The sequence below is a fragment of the Cherax quadricarinatus genome, chromosome 73, assembly GCF_038502225.1.
Source record: "Cherax quadricarinatus isolate ZL_2023a chromosome 73, ASM3850222v1, whole genome shotgun sequence".
Classification (NCBI taxonomy): domain Eukaryota; kingdom Metazoa; phylum Arthropoda; class Malacostraca; order Decapoda; family Parastacidae; genus Cherax; species Cherax quadricarinatus.
The window spans coordinates 18,808,809-18,821,530 of NC_091364.1; the positions used below are offsets into that span (position 1 = coordinate 18,808,809).

Consider the following 12,722-nt stretch of genomic DNA (forward strand, 5'->3'; position numbering starts at 1 on the left):
TCTCTTCCCCATTTTCCCTTCTCACTCTCCCCCTCTTCTTCCCTTCCCTTCTCTCTCTTTCCCCCTCTCTCTCACACTCTCTCTCCCCCTTTCCCTTCTCACTCTCCCCCTCTCTCTCTCCTTCTACCTTTCCCTTCTCTCTCTCTCTCTCTCACACACACGAAAAAAGAAAAAAATGGTGGGGACTCGCAGGAACCAGGGATCAGATGAGAATGGTTCTGGTAGGGAGGAGTGGATGGAGGAGCAGTGGAAAAGGATGGAACAAGAGTGGGAGAGAAAATTAGGAGAGCATTCTGAAAAAATGGAAAAAGAGCTCTCTGTGAAATTGGAAAAGAGGTTGGAGAAGGAAACAAAGAATTGGGAGGCACAAGTCAAAACTGCAGTAGCCAGGATAAGGGTCCTAGAAGTTGAGATAAATAGGCTGAAGTGAGTTACAGGGGCAGTGGCCAAAGAAGACACAGCATATGAAGCTGAGAGGCTTTACAGGAAGGAAGGATATATGAATTATGCTAAGGTCATATCAGCCTGCCAAGAAGGGCCAAGGAGTGAAAGGGAAGAACAGCTGGGTGCAGATGGAGAGGGTGATAGGTCGAATGCTGAGGCACAACCATGCTATCAAGAGCCACTGGAAAAATCAAGGGAGAAAATGACCACATACAGGCAGGATCCAGAGTCACAGAGGGTGAGGCAATGGGAGGAGGAAAGGGCAAAATCAGTGTTTATCCATGGGCTTCAGGAGAGAGAGGAAAGGACACACACTGAAGGGCGGCAGGAAGAAAGAAAGATTGAGAAAATCATCACAGACATAGGTGAAGAGATGGACGAGATTGTAAATTTTCAGAGAATAGGGGAGTACTCGAAGGGGAGAAACCGACCAATCAAGCTGATTCTCAGGACGGAAACAGTGCGGAACAGGATCCTCCAAGAGAAACCACGGTTGAAATACTCGGAAGAGTATAAGAGGGTGTTCCTAGACAGAGACAGAACACAAAAAGAACAACAGCAGCTGAGGGAGAGGACAAAAATGTGAAAGGAGCTAGGAAAGGAGACATGGATGGAACCAGCAGAGGTCAGAGCAGAATAGAGCAGCAAGGGCAAGCACACACACAACTATTCTCAGAACCCCACAACCTATCATGCCATCCCAACACACACTACAATCCATACCCACAGCCTCCACCCAACACCAAGCTATAGAATGCCACAGTATGCTACCAGGTCTCCCACCCCCACAGGCCCCCCAAACCACAGTGTTGGAAAGGAAACTGAAGGTATGGTACACAAACGCTGATGGAATAACAAATAAGTGGAAGGAGTGGCACAGAAGAGTCAAAGAGGCATCACCGGACATCATAACTCTCACAGAAACCAAGCTTACAGGTATGATAACAGATGCCATCTTTCTAACAGGATACCAGATCCTGAGGAAAGCCAGAGGGAACAGGGGGGGTGGAGGAGTGACATTGCTGATAAAAAATCGATGGAATTTTGATGAGCTGGAGAGAGGAGAGAGCGGAGAAGAAAGTGATTACATAGCGGGAATGCTTCACTCTGGAGGTCCCAAGGTGGTAATAGCAGTGATGTATAACCCACCACAGAACAGCAGGAGGCCAAGGCAAGAGTACGACGAGAGCAATAGAGTGATGGTTAACACACTGGCTGCAGTGGCCAGAAGAGCTCATGCATGCAGGGCAAAGCTCCTGATCATGGGTGACTTTAACCACAAGGAGATCGATTGGGAGAACTTGGAGCTGCATGGGGGCCAAGATACATGGAGAGCTAAGATGATGGAGGTGGTACTGGAAAACTTCATGTACCAACACGTAAGGGACACTACAAGAGAGAGAGGAGAGGATGAACCAGCAAGGCTGGACTTAGTATTCACCTTGAGTAGTGCAGATATCGAGGACATCACATATGAAAGACCCCTTGGGGCCAGCGATCATGTGGTTTTAAGCTTGGAATACACAGTAGAGCTACAAGTGGAGGGAGAAGCAGGAAGGCCAGGACGAATGAAGCCAAACTACAAGAAAGGGGACTACACGGCAATGAGGATCTTCCTAAATGGGGTTCAGTGGGATAGAGAACTGGCAGGGAAGCCAGTTAATGAGATGATGGAATATGTAGCAACAATATGCAAGGAGGCTGAGGAGAGGTTTGTACCCAAGGGTAACAGGAATAATGAAAAAGCCAGGATGAGCCCATGGTTCACCCAAAGGTGCAGGGAGGCAAAAACCAAGTGTGCTAGGGAATGGAAGAAATATAGAAGGCAAAGGACCCAGGAGAATAAGGAGAGCAGTCGTAGAGCCAGAAATGAATATGCACAGATAAGAAAGGAGGCCCAAAGACAATATGAAAACGACATAGCAGCGAAAGCCAAACCTGACCCGAAACTGTTATACAGCTACATCAGGAGGAAAACAACAGTCAAGGACCAGGTAATCAGGCTAAGGAAGGAAGGAGGAGAGACAACAAGAAATGACCGTGAAGTATGTGAGGAACTCAACAAGAGATTCAAAGAAGTGTTCACAGAGGAGACAGAAGGGGCTCCAGAAAGACGGAGAGTTGGGGCACACCACCAAGTGCTGGACACAATGCACACAACCGAGGAAGAAGTGAAGAGGCTTCTGAGTGAGCTAGATACCTCAAAGGCAATGGGGCCAGATAACATCTCCCCATGGGTCCTGAGAGAGGGAGCAGAGGCGCTATGTGTACCCCTAACAACAATTTTCAATACATCTATCGAAACAGGGAGATTGCCTAAGGCATGGAAGACAGCAAATGTAGTCCCAATCTTTAAAAAAGGAGACAGACATGAAGCACTAAACTACAGACCAGTGTCACCGACATGTATAGTATGCAAAGTCATTTAGAAGATTATAAGAAGAGTGGTGGAACGCCTAGAAAGGAATGATGTCATCAACAGCAGCCAACATGGTTTCAGGGATGGGAAATCCTGTGTCTCAAACCTACTGGAGTTCTATGACATGGTGATAGCAGTAAGACAAGAGAGAGAGAGGAGTGGATGGATTGCATATTCTTGACTGCAAGAAGGCGTTTGACACAGTTCCACACAAGAGATTGGTGCAAAAACTGGAGGACCAAGCAGGGATGACAGGGAAGGCACTACAATGGATCAGGGAATATTTGTCAGGAAGACAGCAGCGAGTCATGGTACGTGGCAAGGTGTCAGAGTGGGCACCTGTGACCAGCGGGGTCCCACAGGAGTCAGTCCTAGGACCAGTGCTGTTTCTGGTATTTGTGAACGACATGACAGAAGGAATAAACTCTGAGGTGTCCCTGTTTGCAGATGACGTGAAGTTGATGAGAAGAATTCACTCGATCGAAGACCAGGCAGAACTACAAAGGGATCTGGATAGGCTGCAGGCCTGGTCCAGAAACTGGCTCCTGGAGTTCAACCCCACCAAGTGCAAAGTTATGAAATTTGGGAAGGGCAAAGAAGACTGCAGACAGAGTACAGTCTAGGGGGTTAGAGAGTACAAACCTCACTCAAGGAAAAGGATCTTGGGGTGAGTATAACACCGGGCACATCTCCTGAAGCGAATATCAACCAAATAACTGCTGCAGCATATGGGCGCCTGACAAACCTCAGAACAGCATTCCGACATCTTAATAAGGAATCGTTCAGGACCCTGTACACCGTGTACGTTAGGCCCATATTGGAGTATGCGGCACCAGTTTGGAACCCACACCTAGCCAAGCACGTAAAGAAACTAGAGAAAGTGCAAAGGTTTGCAACAAGACTAGTCCCAGAGCTAAGAGGTATGTCCTACGAGGAGAAGTTAAGGGAAATCAACCTGACGACACTGGAGGACAGGAGAGATAGGGGGGACATGATAACGACATACAAAATACTGAGAGGAATTGACAAGGTAGACAAAGACAGGATGTTCCAGAGACTGGACACAGCAACAAGGGGACACAGTTCGAAGTTGAAGACACAGATGAATCACAGGGATGTTAGGAAGTATTTCTTCAGCCACAGAGTAGTCAGGAAGTGGAATAGTTTGGGAAGCGATGTAGTGGAGGCAGGATCCATACATAGCTTTAAGCAGAGGTATGATAAAGCTCACGGTTCAGGGAGAGTGATCTAGTAGCGACCAGTGAAGAGGCGGGGCCAGGAGCTTGGACTCGACCCCTGCAACCTCAACTAGGTGAGTACAACTAGGTGAGTACACACACACACACAAACACACAGGCTAGGAGCTGTGACTCGACCCCTGAAACCACGAATAGGTGAGCACACACGACCGCGTACATACACAAGCACACACAAGCAGCTATGTATCGACCTCTGTAATACCTCAACAGATACTTTTATGTATTCTTCAAAAAGTACATTCTTCGTTTTTCTTATTTACTTATATACACAGTCATAATTATGTGTTTCTGATGTAATTCTACACATGCACATAGTGTCGCTTTTTTATTTAAACAGAGAAATAAAAAATATTCTAATTTGGGTTTAGATGACTTGTTTACTGCATCTTCTAGTCACGTGACCCAGGTCGTTCTGACGCAGGTGTTTGTCATGTTATGACTTATTCAGTGGAGCCCTTGGTCACGTGACCCAGGTCGTCCTGACGCAGGTGTTAGTCATGTTATGACTTATTCAGTGGAGCCCTTGGTTACGTGACCCTGGTCGTCCTGACGCAGGTGTTAGTCATGTTATGACTTACTCAGTGGAGCCCTTGGTTACGTGACCCTGGTCGTCCTGACGCAGGTGTTAGTCATGTTATGACTTACTCAGTGGAGCCCTTGGTTACGTGACCCTGGTCGTCCTGACGCAGGTGTTAGTCATGTTATGACTTACTCAGTGGAGCCCTTGGTTATGTGACCCAGGTCGTCCTGACGCAGGTGTTAGTCATGTTATGGCTTATTCAGTGGAGCCCTTGGTCACGTGACCCAGGTCGTCCTGACGCAGGTGTTAGTCATATGATAAACCGCTCAGGGATCAAGTGCCAGAATTCATTTTGTGTGTAACAAATGCACTTTAGCACAGTTACCCTTTAGCAGTGATGACATTGATTTACCTAATTTTAATACAAATGACCCATTGCCATATATTGATGATTATAATTTTTTATGAAAACAAGCCTTCACTTTATTCATGTCAACGCAAGATCACTTTTTCCAAAATTGGCAGAAATTAGGATTCTAGCTAATAGAACTAGGGCGGCAGTTATATCCATCTCTGAATCCTGGTTGGATGATACTGTGACTGACGACGAGGTCAAAATAGAAGGTTACAATATAAAACGCTTAGATAGGAACAGAAAGGATGGTGGGGTATGTGACTACATAAGAAATGACTTAGCTTACAACCCAAGACTTGATTTAAATAACAATAAACTGGAGATTCTATGGCTTGAAGTGCTGCTTCCCAAGACTAAACCCATCTTAGTAGAAACTAGTTACCGCCCTCCCACCCAGGACCAGTTCTTAGAAGACTTTTCCAGAGTATTGTCCGGACTTGAAAACAATTGCGAGACAATAATACTGGGAGACTTCAATATCTGTTTTCAGCAGCAAAATAACGGATAATGACGCCTGACTGACTAATGTTCTCTGAGCGGTTACAAAGTATGTGGTCAATTAGTACACCAACCTGGATCAATTAATACACCAACCTGGATCACACAGTTATCAGTCACCCTAATTGACCACATACTTTGTAACCGCTCTGAGAACATTAGTCAGTCAGGCGTCATTACCACAGGCCTTAGTGATCATTTCATCATTTACTGCACCAGGAAAATCACTAGGGATAGGATAGGCCTACACAGGACAATAAAAATGAGGTCAACTAGAAACTGCAGTAAAGAAACACTGGTAAATAAGCTACACAATTGTGACTGGACAGAGATGACAAGTTGCACGGACGTAAACGATGTCTGGGAAAAATTCAAAACAATGTTCACTACCATCCTTGATAATATTGTACCAGTTAAAGAGGTTAGGATTAAACGAAGAACTGAACCCTGGATGACTACTGAGATATTAGATAATATGAAATTCAGAGACCAGCTGCTAAAAAGATTTAAGACAAATAGACAGGATATTGCAGCACTAAATGAATTCCAAAAGGTGAGGAACAGAGTACAGAGACTTACATAAGGAGCAAAGGCAAAGCACTATCGCTCAAAAATTAAAGATTACAAGAATAACCCCAGAAAGCTCTGGCAACAACTAAAACAGTTGGGGTATAGCCATAAACCAGTAGATAGGTCTAACATAGTACTCACTATCGATCACGAGGTATGCCACGAAACATCTAAGGTGGTAAATTGTTTTAATTCCTACTACACATCTGTTGCATCAACACTAGTAAGTAAACTACCAGCTGCATCAAATACCTTTAACACAGACTCTGATAAGTTTCAAACATACTATACCAATAAAGGGGTAACCCCAAACAGTTGTCAACTAGAAAGTGTATCTCATGACTTTATTCAAAAAGAACTAAGCAGGTTAAGCCCAACTAAGAGCACTGGCCCGGATAACATCCCGTCTAAGTTCCTAAAAGATGGTGCTTCTGAATTGCCAGTCACTATTGCTCACATAATAAATTTGCCTATCACCACTGATACCATACCAGAGGGGTTGAAGGAGGCCAGAGTTACTCCTATCTTCAAGAAAAATAGTAGGTCTGATGTAAGCAACTATAGGCCTGTTAGTATACTCAGTATAATATTCAAAATTCTAGAGAGAGCGGTGTACTGTCAAGTAGTTAAGTACCTTAATGACAACAACATTCTCCATAGCTATCAATCGGGCTTTAGAAGATCTTACTCAACCGACATCTCCCTAATTAATCTGATGGATTACCTGAGAACTGAAATGTCAATGGGGAACCTCATAGGTATGGTAACCTTAGACCTACAAAAGGCCTTCGATACTGTCAACCAAAATATATTATGTACGAAACTTCAAGCTATCGTTATAGGTTCTGTAGACTGGAGACAAATTGTCAAAATCAACAAAATGGAATCAGAACCCCTTCCGATAGCATGTGGAGTTCCCCAACATAGTATTCTGGGTCCCTTATTATTCTTATGCTATGTCAATGACATGCCTGTCGGTGTCAAGTGCAAACTCCTACTGTATGCAGATGACTGTGCTCTGTTAGTGTCAGCTAAAGACCCAGGCCCGGTGGCCTGGTGGCTAAAGCTCCGGCTTCACACACGGAGGGCCCGGGTTCGATTCCCGGCGGGAGGAAACATTTCGACACGTTTCCTTACACCTATTGTCCTGTTCACCTAGCAGTAAATAGGTACCTGGGTGTTAGTCGACTGGTGTGGGTAGCATCCTGGGGGACAAGATTGAGGACCCCAATGGAAATAAGCTAGACAGTCCTCGATGACGCACTGACTTTCTTGGGTTATCCTGGGTGGCTAACCCTCGGGGGTTAAAAATCCGAACGAAATCTTATCTTAACACTGGAACTGGAGTCCTGCAGCAAATGGTTAGTAGACAACAAACTATCATTACACCTCGGGAAAACTGAAGCCATTCTCTTTGGCACAAATCAAACTGAGAAGGGTAAATAATTTTAATGTCCAGTGTAATTTGGAGCCCATCACTTTGGTTTCATCAGTAAAATATCTGGGAATCCCCTTTGACGCAAGCATATCAGGAGAATTGATAGGGAACAGTGTAGTAGAGAAAGCGAATGCCAGACTGAAGTTCCTCTATAGACAAAAAGTGTCTACCTACTGAGGCTCGCAGGTCCCTATGTCTAGCCCTTATACAGTGTTATATGGATTACGCTTGCTCTTCATGGTACTCTGCCTTAACAAAACAACTGAAAGATAGACTGCAAATCACCCTGGGCCTGGGTTCAAGAAAGCATGTAGGCCAGGATGAATTACAGCAGTTGGATATGCTGAATGTTGAAGACAGAGTAAAACAACTGAAGCTAAAACATGTTTAAAAAATTGCTCACAAACAGTGTCCAGAATATCTTGCTGTCAATTTTGTCAAGGTTGGGAACCAAAGCAATCATATTACTAGGGGAGAGAGCACAACTTTGTAGTGCCCACAGTCATTGGCCAGGCTTCAAACACCTTTTATTGTACAGTAATAAAGGAATGGAACAGACTGCCCGCACATGTCAAAGCCAGTCATAGCATGAACCAGTTCAAGAAGACTGCCAAAAGGTGTCTGATGAATGTAGCTACAGAAAGGGAGGGGAATGATTTTTTACTTTTTAGCTAACATACGTGTAAATTTTACCTTATTCCTAGTAATGACCCTCGTACTGTAGATAGTCTTAATGACCTTGGTGTAGTAGATAGTCTTTTTAGTATGATAATAAGATGTTATCTTCATTGTAGAATAATAAGAAAATATTATAACCTTTATATTATAATAATAAGGTAAAAGGACCCCAATGGAAATAAGTCACTGTGTCTGACTTTTTTGTGTTATCCCAGGTTCTCTACACATATGCTGCTATGTATGATAATTCTATGTAACTGTATTTGTGTATACCTGAATGAACTTACTTACTTACTTACTGCTATGCAGCTCAGCACTTACCATTACTGAGACAATGACCATTTCAGCATCTTCAATACTGAGGGACTGATCACCTCACATTTACCTTCCCTCGGTTTCTGCTGTCCTCGTAATTAAGTAACTTCTCTGTTCAACTGAGTAAGTCTGCTGAGCAGAAGAAACGTTTCGACAGTAATAATACAAAATTGTTGCACATAAGAATGGAGGAACACTGCTGAAGGCCTACTGCCCAAAACTACCCATGAAATTACCCTGTACCCATGTTTAATATGCATTCTAGCAGTTAGTTCTCATTCTGTTCACTTTCAGTTAGTTGGGTGTCGAGTAGCTTGTGATTTCTACATGGACAGAGGAGCAAATCACAGGGAGGAGTCGCAACACCTCAACCCACCATTCCTCCGACTTCCTGCCCACCTCCCCGCCCCTCACGTTAGTGAGACGGGACAGGTGACCTGGGGGGGCCTTCAGTGGACCAGAGGTTCCGCCCCAGCCTCCCAGAATGTTGTCGTGTACCTGTTAATGGTTCACGGGGATAGAGGATGGAGGGAACTAACGCAGGTATCATCAATGGTGTCTTCTCTCTATATTTCTCAAGGATTATCTATCTCAATTACGCAAATTTCATATGAAAACCTTAATTATTTTTATAATGCAGATGTAATCTTCTTTAGTAATAGCAAGAACAACTGTAATAATTATTATTAATATTAATAACATTTGTCATTATTCTTATGATAATAAAATCAATAATAATAAAAACAATAATAAAAACAACGATAATAATAAAAAAATAATAATAATAATAATAATAATAATAATAATAATAATAATAATAATAATAATAATAATAATGCAGACTTATTCTCACACATTACTACAATAATGTACCATTACAGTCGCAACATTATAGTTGATGTAACATTGGTCATGAGACCGAACAAGTGTCTACTGACGCGGGTCTGAGTCACATAGATGACTCGTCTGTGGATGTAACTTTGTAGTAAAGGACAAGTAAACAAACAGTTTATTGTGGATATGTTTCGGTTCTTGAATTTTGTTCACTCCTACATTTATGTGGTATGATAAACATTGGTTTATGTAGGTCAAGGTAGATGCTAGGTTAGCTGAACGGTAGTGATGTTAGCTGAACTGTAGTGATGTTAGCTGAACTGTAGTGAGGTTAGCTGAACGGTAGTGATGTTAGCTGAACTGTAGTGAGGTTAACTGAACTGTAGTGAGGTTAGCTGAACTGTAGTGATGTTAGCTGAACTGTAGTGAGGTTAGCTGAACTGTAGTGATGTTAGCTGAACTGTAGTGATGTTAGCTGAACTGTAGTGATGTTAGCTGAACTGTAGTGATGTTAGCTGAACTGTAGTGATGTTAGCTGAACTGTAGTGAGGTTAGCTGAACTGTAGTGATGTTAGCTGAACTGTAGTGATGTTAGCTGAACTGTAGTGATGTTAGCTGAACTGTAGTGATGTTAGCTGAACTGTAGTGATGTTAGCTGAACTGTAGTGAGGTTAGCTGAACTGTAGTGATGTTAGCTGAACTGTAGTGATGTTAGCTGAACTGTAGTGAGGTTAGCTGAACTGTAATGATGTTAGCTGAACTGTAGTGATGTTAGCTGAACTGTAGTGATGTTAGCTGAACTGTAGTGAGGTTAGCTGAACTGTAGTGATGTTAGCTGAACTGTAGTGATGTTAGCTGAACTGTAGTGAGGTTAGCTGAACTGTAGTGAGGTTAGCTGAACTATAGTGAGGTTAGCTGAACTGTAGTGATGTTAGCTGAACTGTAGTGAGGTTAGCTGAACTGTAGTGAGGTTAGCTGAACTGTAGTGAGGTTAGCTGAACTGTAGTGAGGGTAGCTGAACTATAGTGAGGTTAGCTGAACTATAGTGAGGTTAGCTGAACTATAGTGAGGTTAGCTGAACTGTAGTGAGGTTAGCTAAACTGTAGTGAGGTTAGCTGAACTGTAGTGAGGTAAGCTGAACTGTAGTGATGTTAGCTGAACTGTAGTGAGGTTAGCTGAACTGTAGTGATGTTAGCTGAACTGTAGTGATGTTAGCTGAACTGTAGTGAGGTTATCTGAACTGTAGTGAGGTTAGCTGAACTGTAGTGATGTTAGCTGAACTGTAGTGATGTTAGCTGAACTGTAGTGAGGTTAGCTGAACTGTAGTGAGGTTAGCTGAACTGTAGTGATGTTAGCTGAACTGTAGTGATGTTAGCTGAACTGTAGTGATGTTAGCTGAACTGTAGTGATGTTAGCTGAACTGTAGTGATGTTAGCTGAACTGTAGTGAGGTTAGCTGAACTGTAGTGAGGTTAGCTGAACTGTAGTGAGGTTAGCTGAACGGTAGTGAGGTAAGCTGAACGGTAGTGATGTTAGCTGAACTGTAGTGAGGTTAGCTGAACTGTAGTGAGGTAAGCTGAACTGTAGTGAGGTAAGCTGAACTGTAGTGAGGTTAGCTGAACTATAGTGAGGTTAGCTGAACTATAGTGAGGTTAGCTGAACTGTAGTGAGTTAAGCTGAACTGTAGTGAGGTTAGCTGAACTATAGTGAGGTTAGCTGAACTGTAGTGAGGTTAGCTGAACTATAGTGAGGTTAGCTGAACTAGAGTGAGGTTAGCTGAACTATAGTGAGGTTAGCTGAACTGTAGTGAGGTTAGCTGAACTGTAGTGAGGTATTCTGAACTTTAGTAAGGTATTCTGAACTGTAGTGAGGTTAGCTAAATCAATGTGTATTAATGTTCCGTGATCCTACGAGAGTCTTATGCAGTTCCTTCCGCTAATATTTTATTACTTTGAAAGTGTAGACTGTGGTGATAGATACTTGGGAAGTTACATAGGCCGTGCTGTCTATCGTAGCCACGTTGGTATAGTCTTGGCAGGTATTCTGAGGGTGTTTGACATCTCCACATGGGAGGACCAGGTCTCTTTTCTGTGGTTCGGTTTGAAGTTATAGTACTCAAGATGGCTGAGCTCTCCAGTTTCGTTCGTAAATATAGAATATATGGAGGTGAAGACGGTTGAAGGGTTGTAAATTTACGTATATTCTTCCTCGAGCAAAGAAGAACCAGCTAGAAGAAATGTTAGAAAAAAACGATCCAATCACTACTACCCTCTTGGTGAGTACATCGTGGTATGAGAACTGTATCAGGCCGCTCATCTTAGTGGGTTTGTACTCAGTACTTCTTGGTGGAAAAGTTGACCTACTGTGTCAGGTCGCCCATCTTAGTGGGTTTGTACTCAGTACTTCTTGGTGGAAAAGTTGACCTACTGTATCAGGTCGCCCATCTTAGTGGGTTTGTACTCAGTACTTCTTGGTGGAAAAGTTGACCTTCTTCCTCGAACTTTAAAATTTTTTCTGAGGATATTCTAGATTTCGAACTACCTTAGATACAACACCATCAGGCTATGGTCTCTGGATCCATTGCGTGGGTCCTCTCTGCTGTAGTTAATCAACAGAAATATACGTATGTAGGCACCGCACTGAAGGGGCTACCCATTACCATGCTAAAACAATGAAACAGTTTTTTTAAATATATGCAGGAATTAATACATACGTCAGTCAAATGAATAAAGTTATGCCAGGCCACAGTGATGTCTGACAGTGATCCAGGTGAAAAGACATCATTATTATATATGTTTTGTTCTGAGACCTTTGTCATTTATTTGGAGTGACGAACGTCCCGGGACAGAAAAGTGTCCAATAAAAGTGTCCTAAATTTATTCCCTTCTTTCCTTTCATCCAAAATGTGGGCATCATTTCTTCCACTTTCATCTGTGATTTCATTGATTATGTCGATTGTGGCTACAGTAAGGACGTTAATAAACAGAGATATTACGTGAAAAGAAGGCATGTTTTTTCCATGATGTTACTGGTGATACAAGACACAAGAACTACTGAATATTTCAAGTGTGTGAGGCTAATTGTGTCCAGAAGCGCAGACAGACATTTGGCGCTGAGTCTTACCGGTCTCTGAGAGGCACTACTTTTCTCAAGTATAAATTTGCTTAAATTCTTTAAACTCTGACATATCTTCACTTCCCTTCGTTCACCTATGACTGTAAGTGAACAAATCAGGCATCCTAAATATTACACCTTACGAATGTATCACAAAAAGGTTTATAACTCGTCCATTATGATGATGTGGCAACACCCTTAAGGAAGTAGCCAAGAATG

General features: G+C 42.9%; 1 protein-coding gene across 1 annotated transcript in view; it reads left to right on the plus strand.

Annotated features, from left to right (window-relative positions):
• LOC128701164 (uncharacterized) overlaps positions 1-12,722 on the plus strand; it is a 258,951-nt gene that overhangs the window by 175,606 nt on the left and 70,623 nt on the right. The window contains exon 4 of the mRNA XM_070100482.1: positions 8,851-9,099. Within this exon, the coding sequence (XP_069956583.1) occupies positions 8,851-9,099 (249 nt within the window). The remainder of the gene's footprint in view (positions 1-8,850; positions 9,100-12,722) is intronic.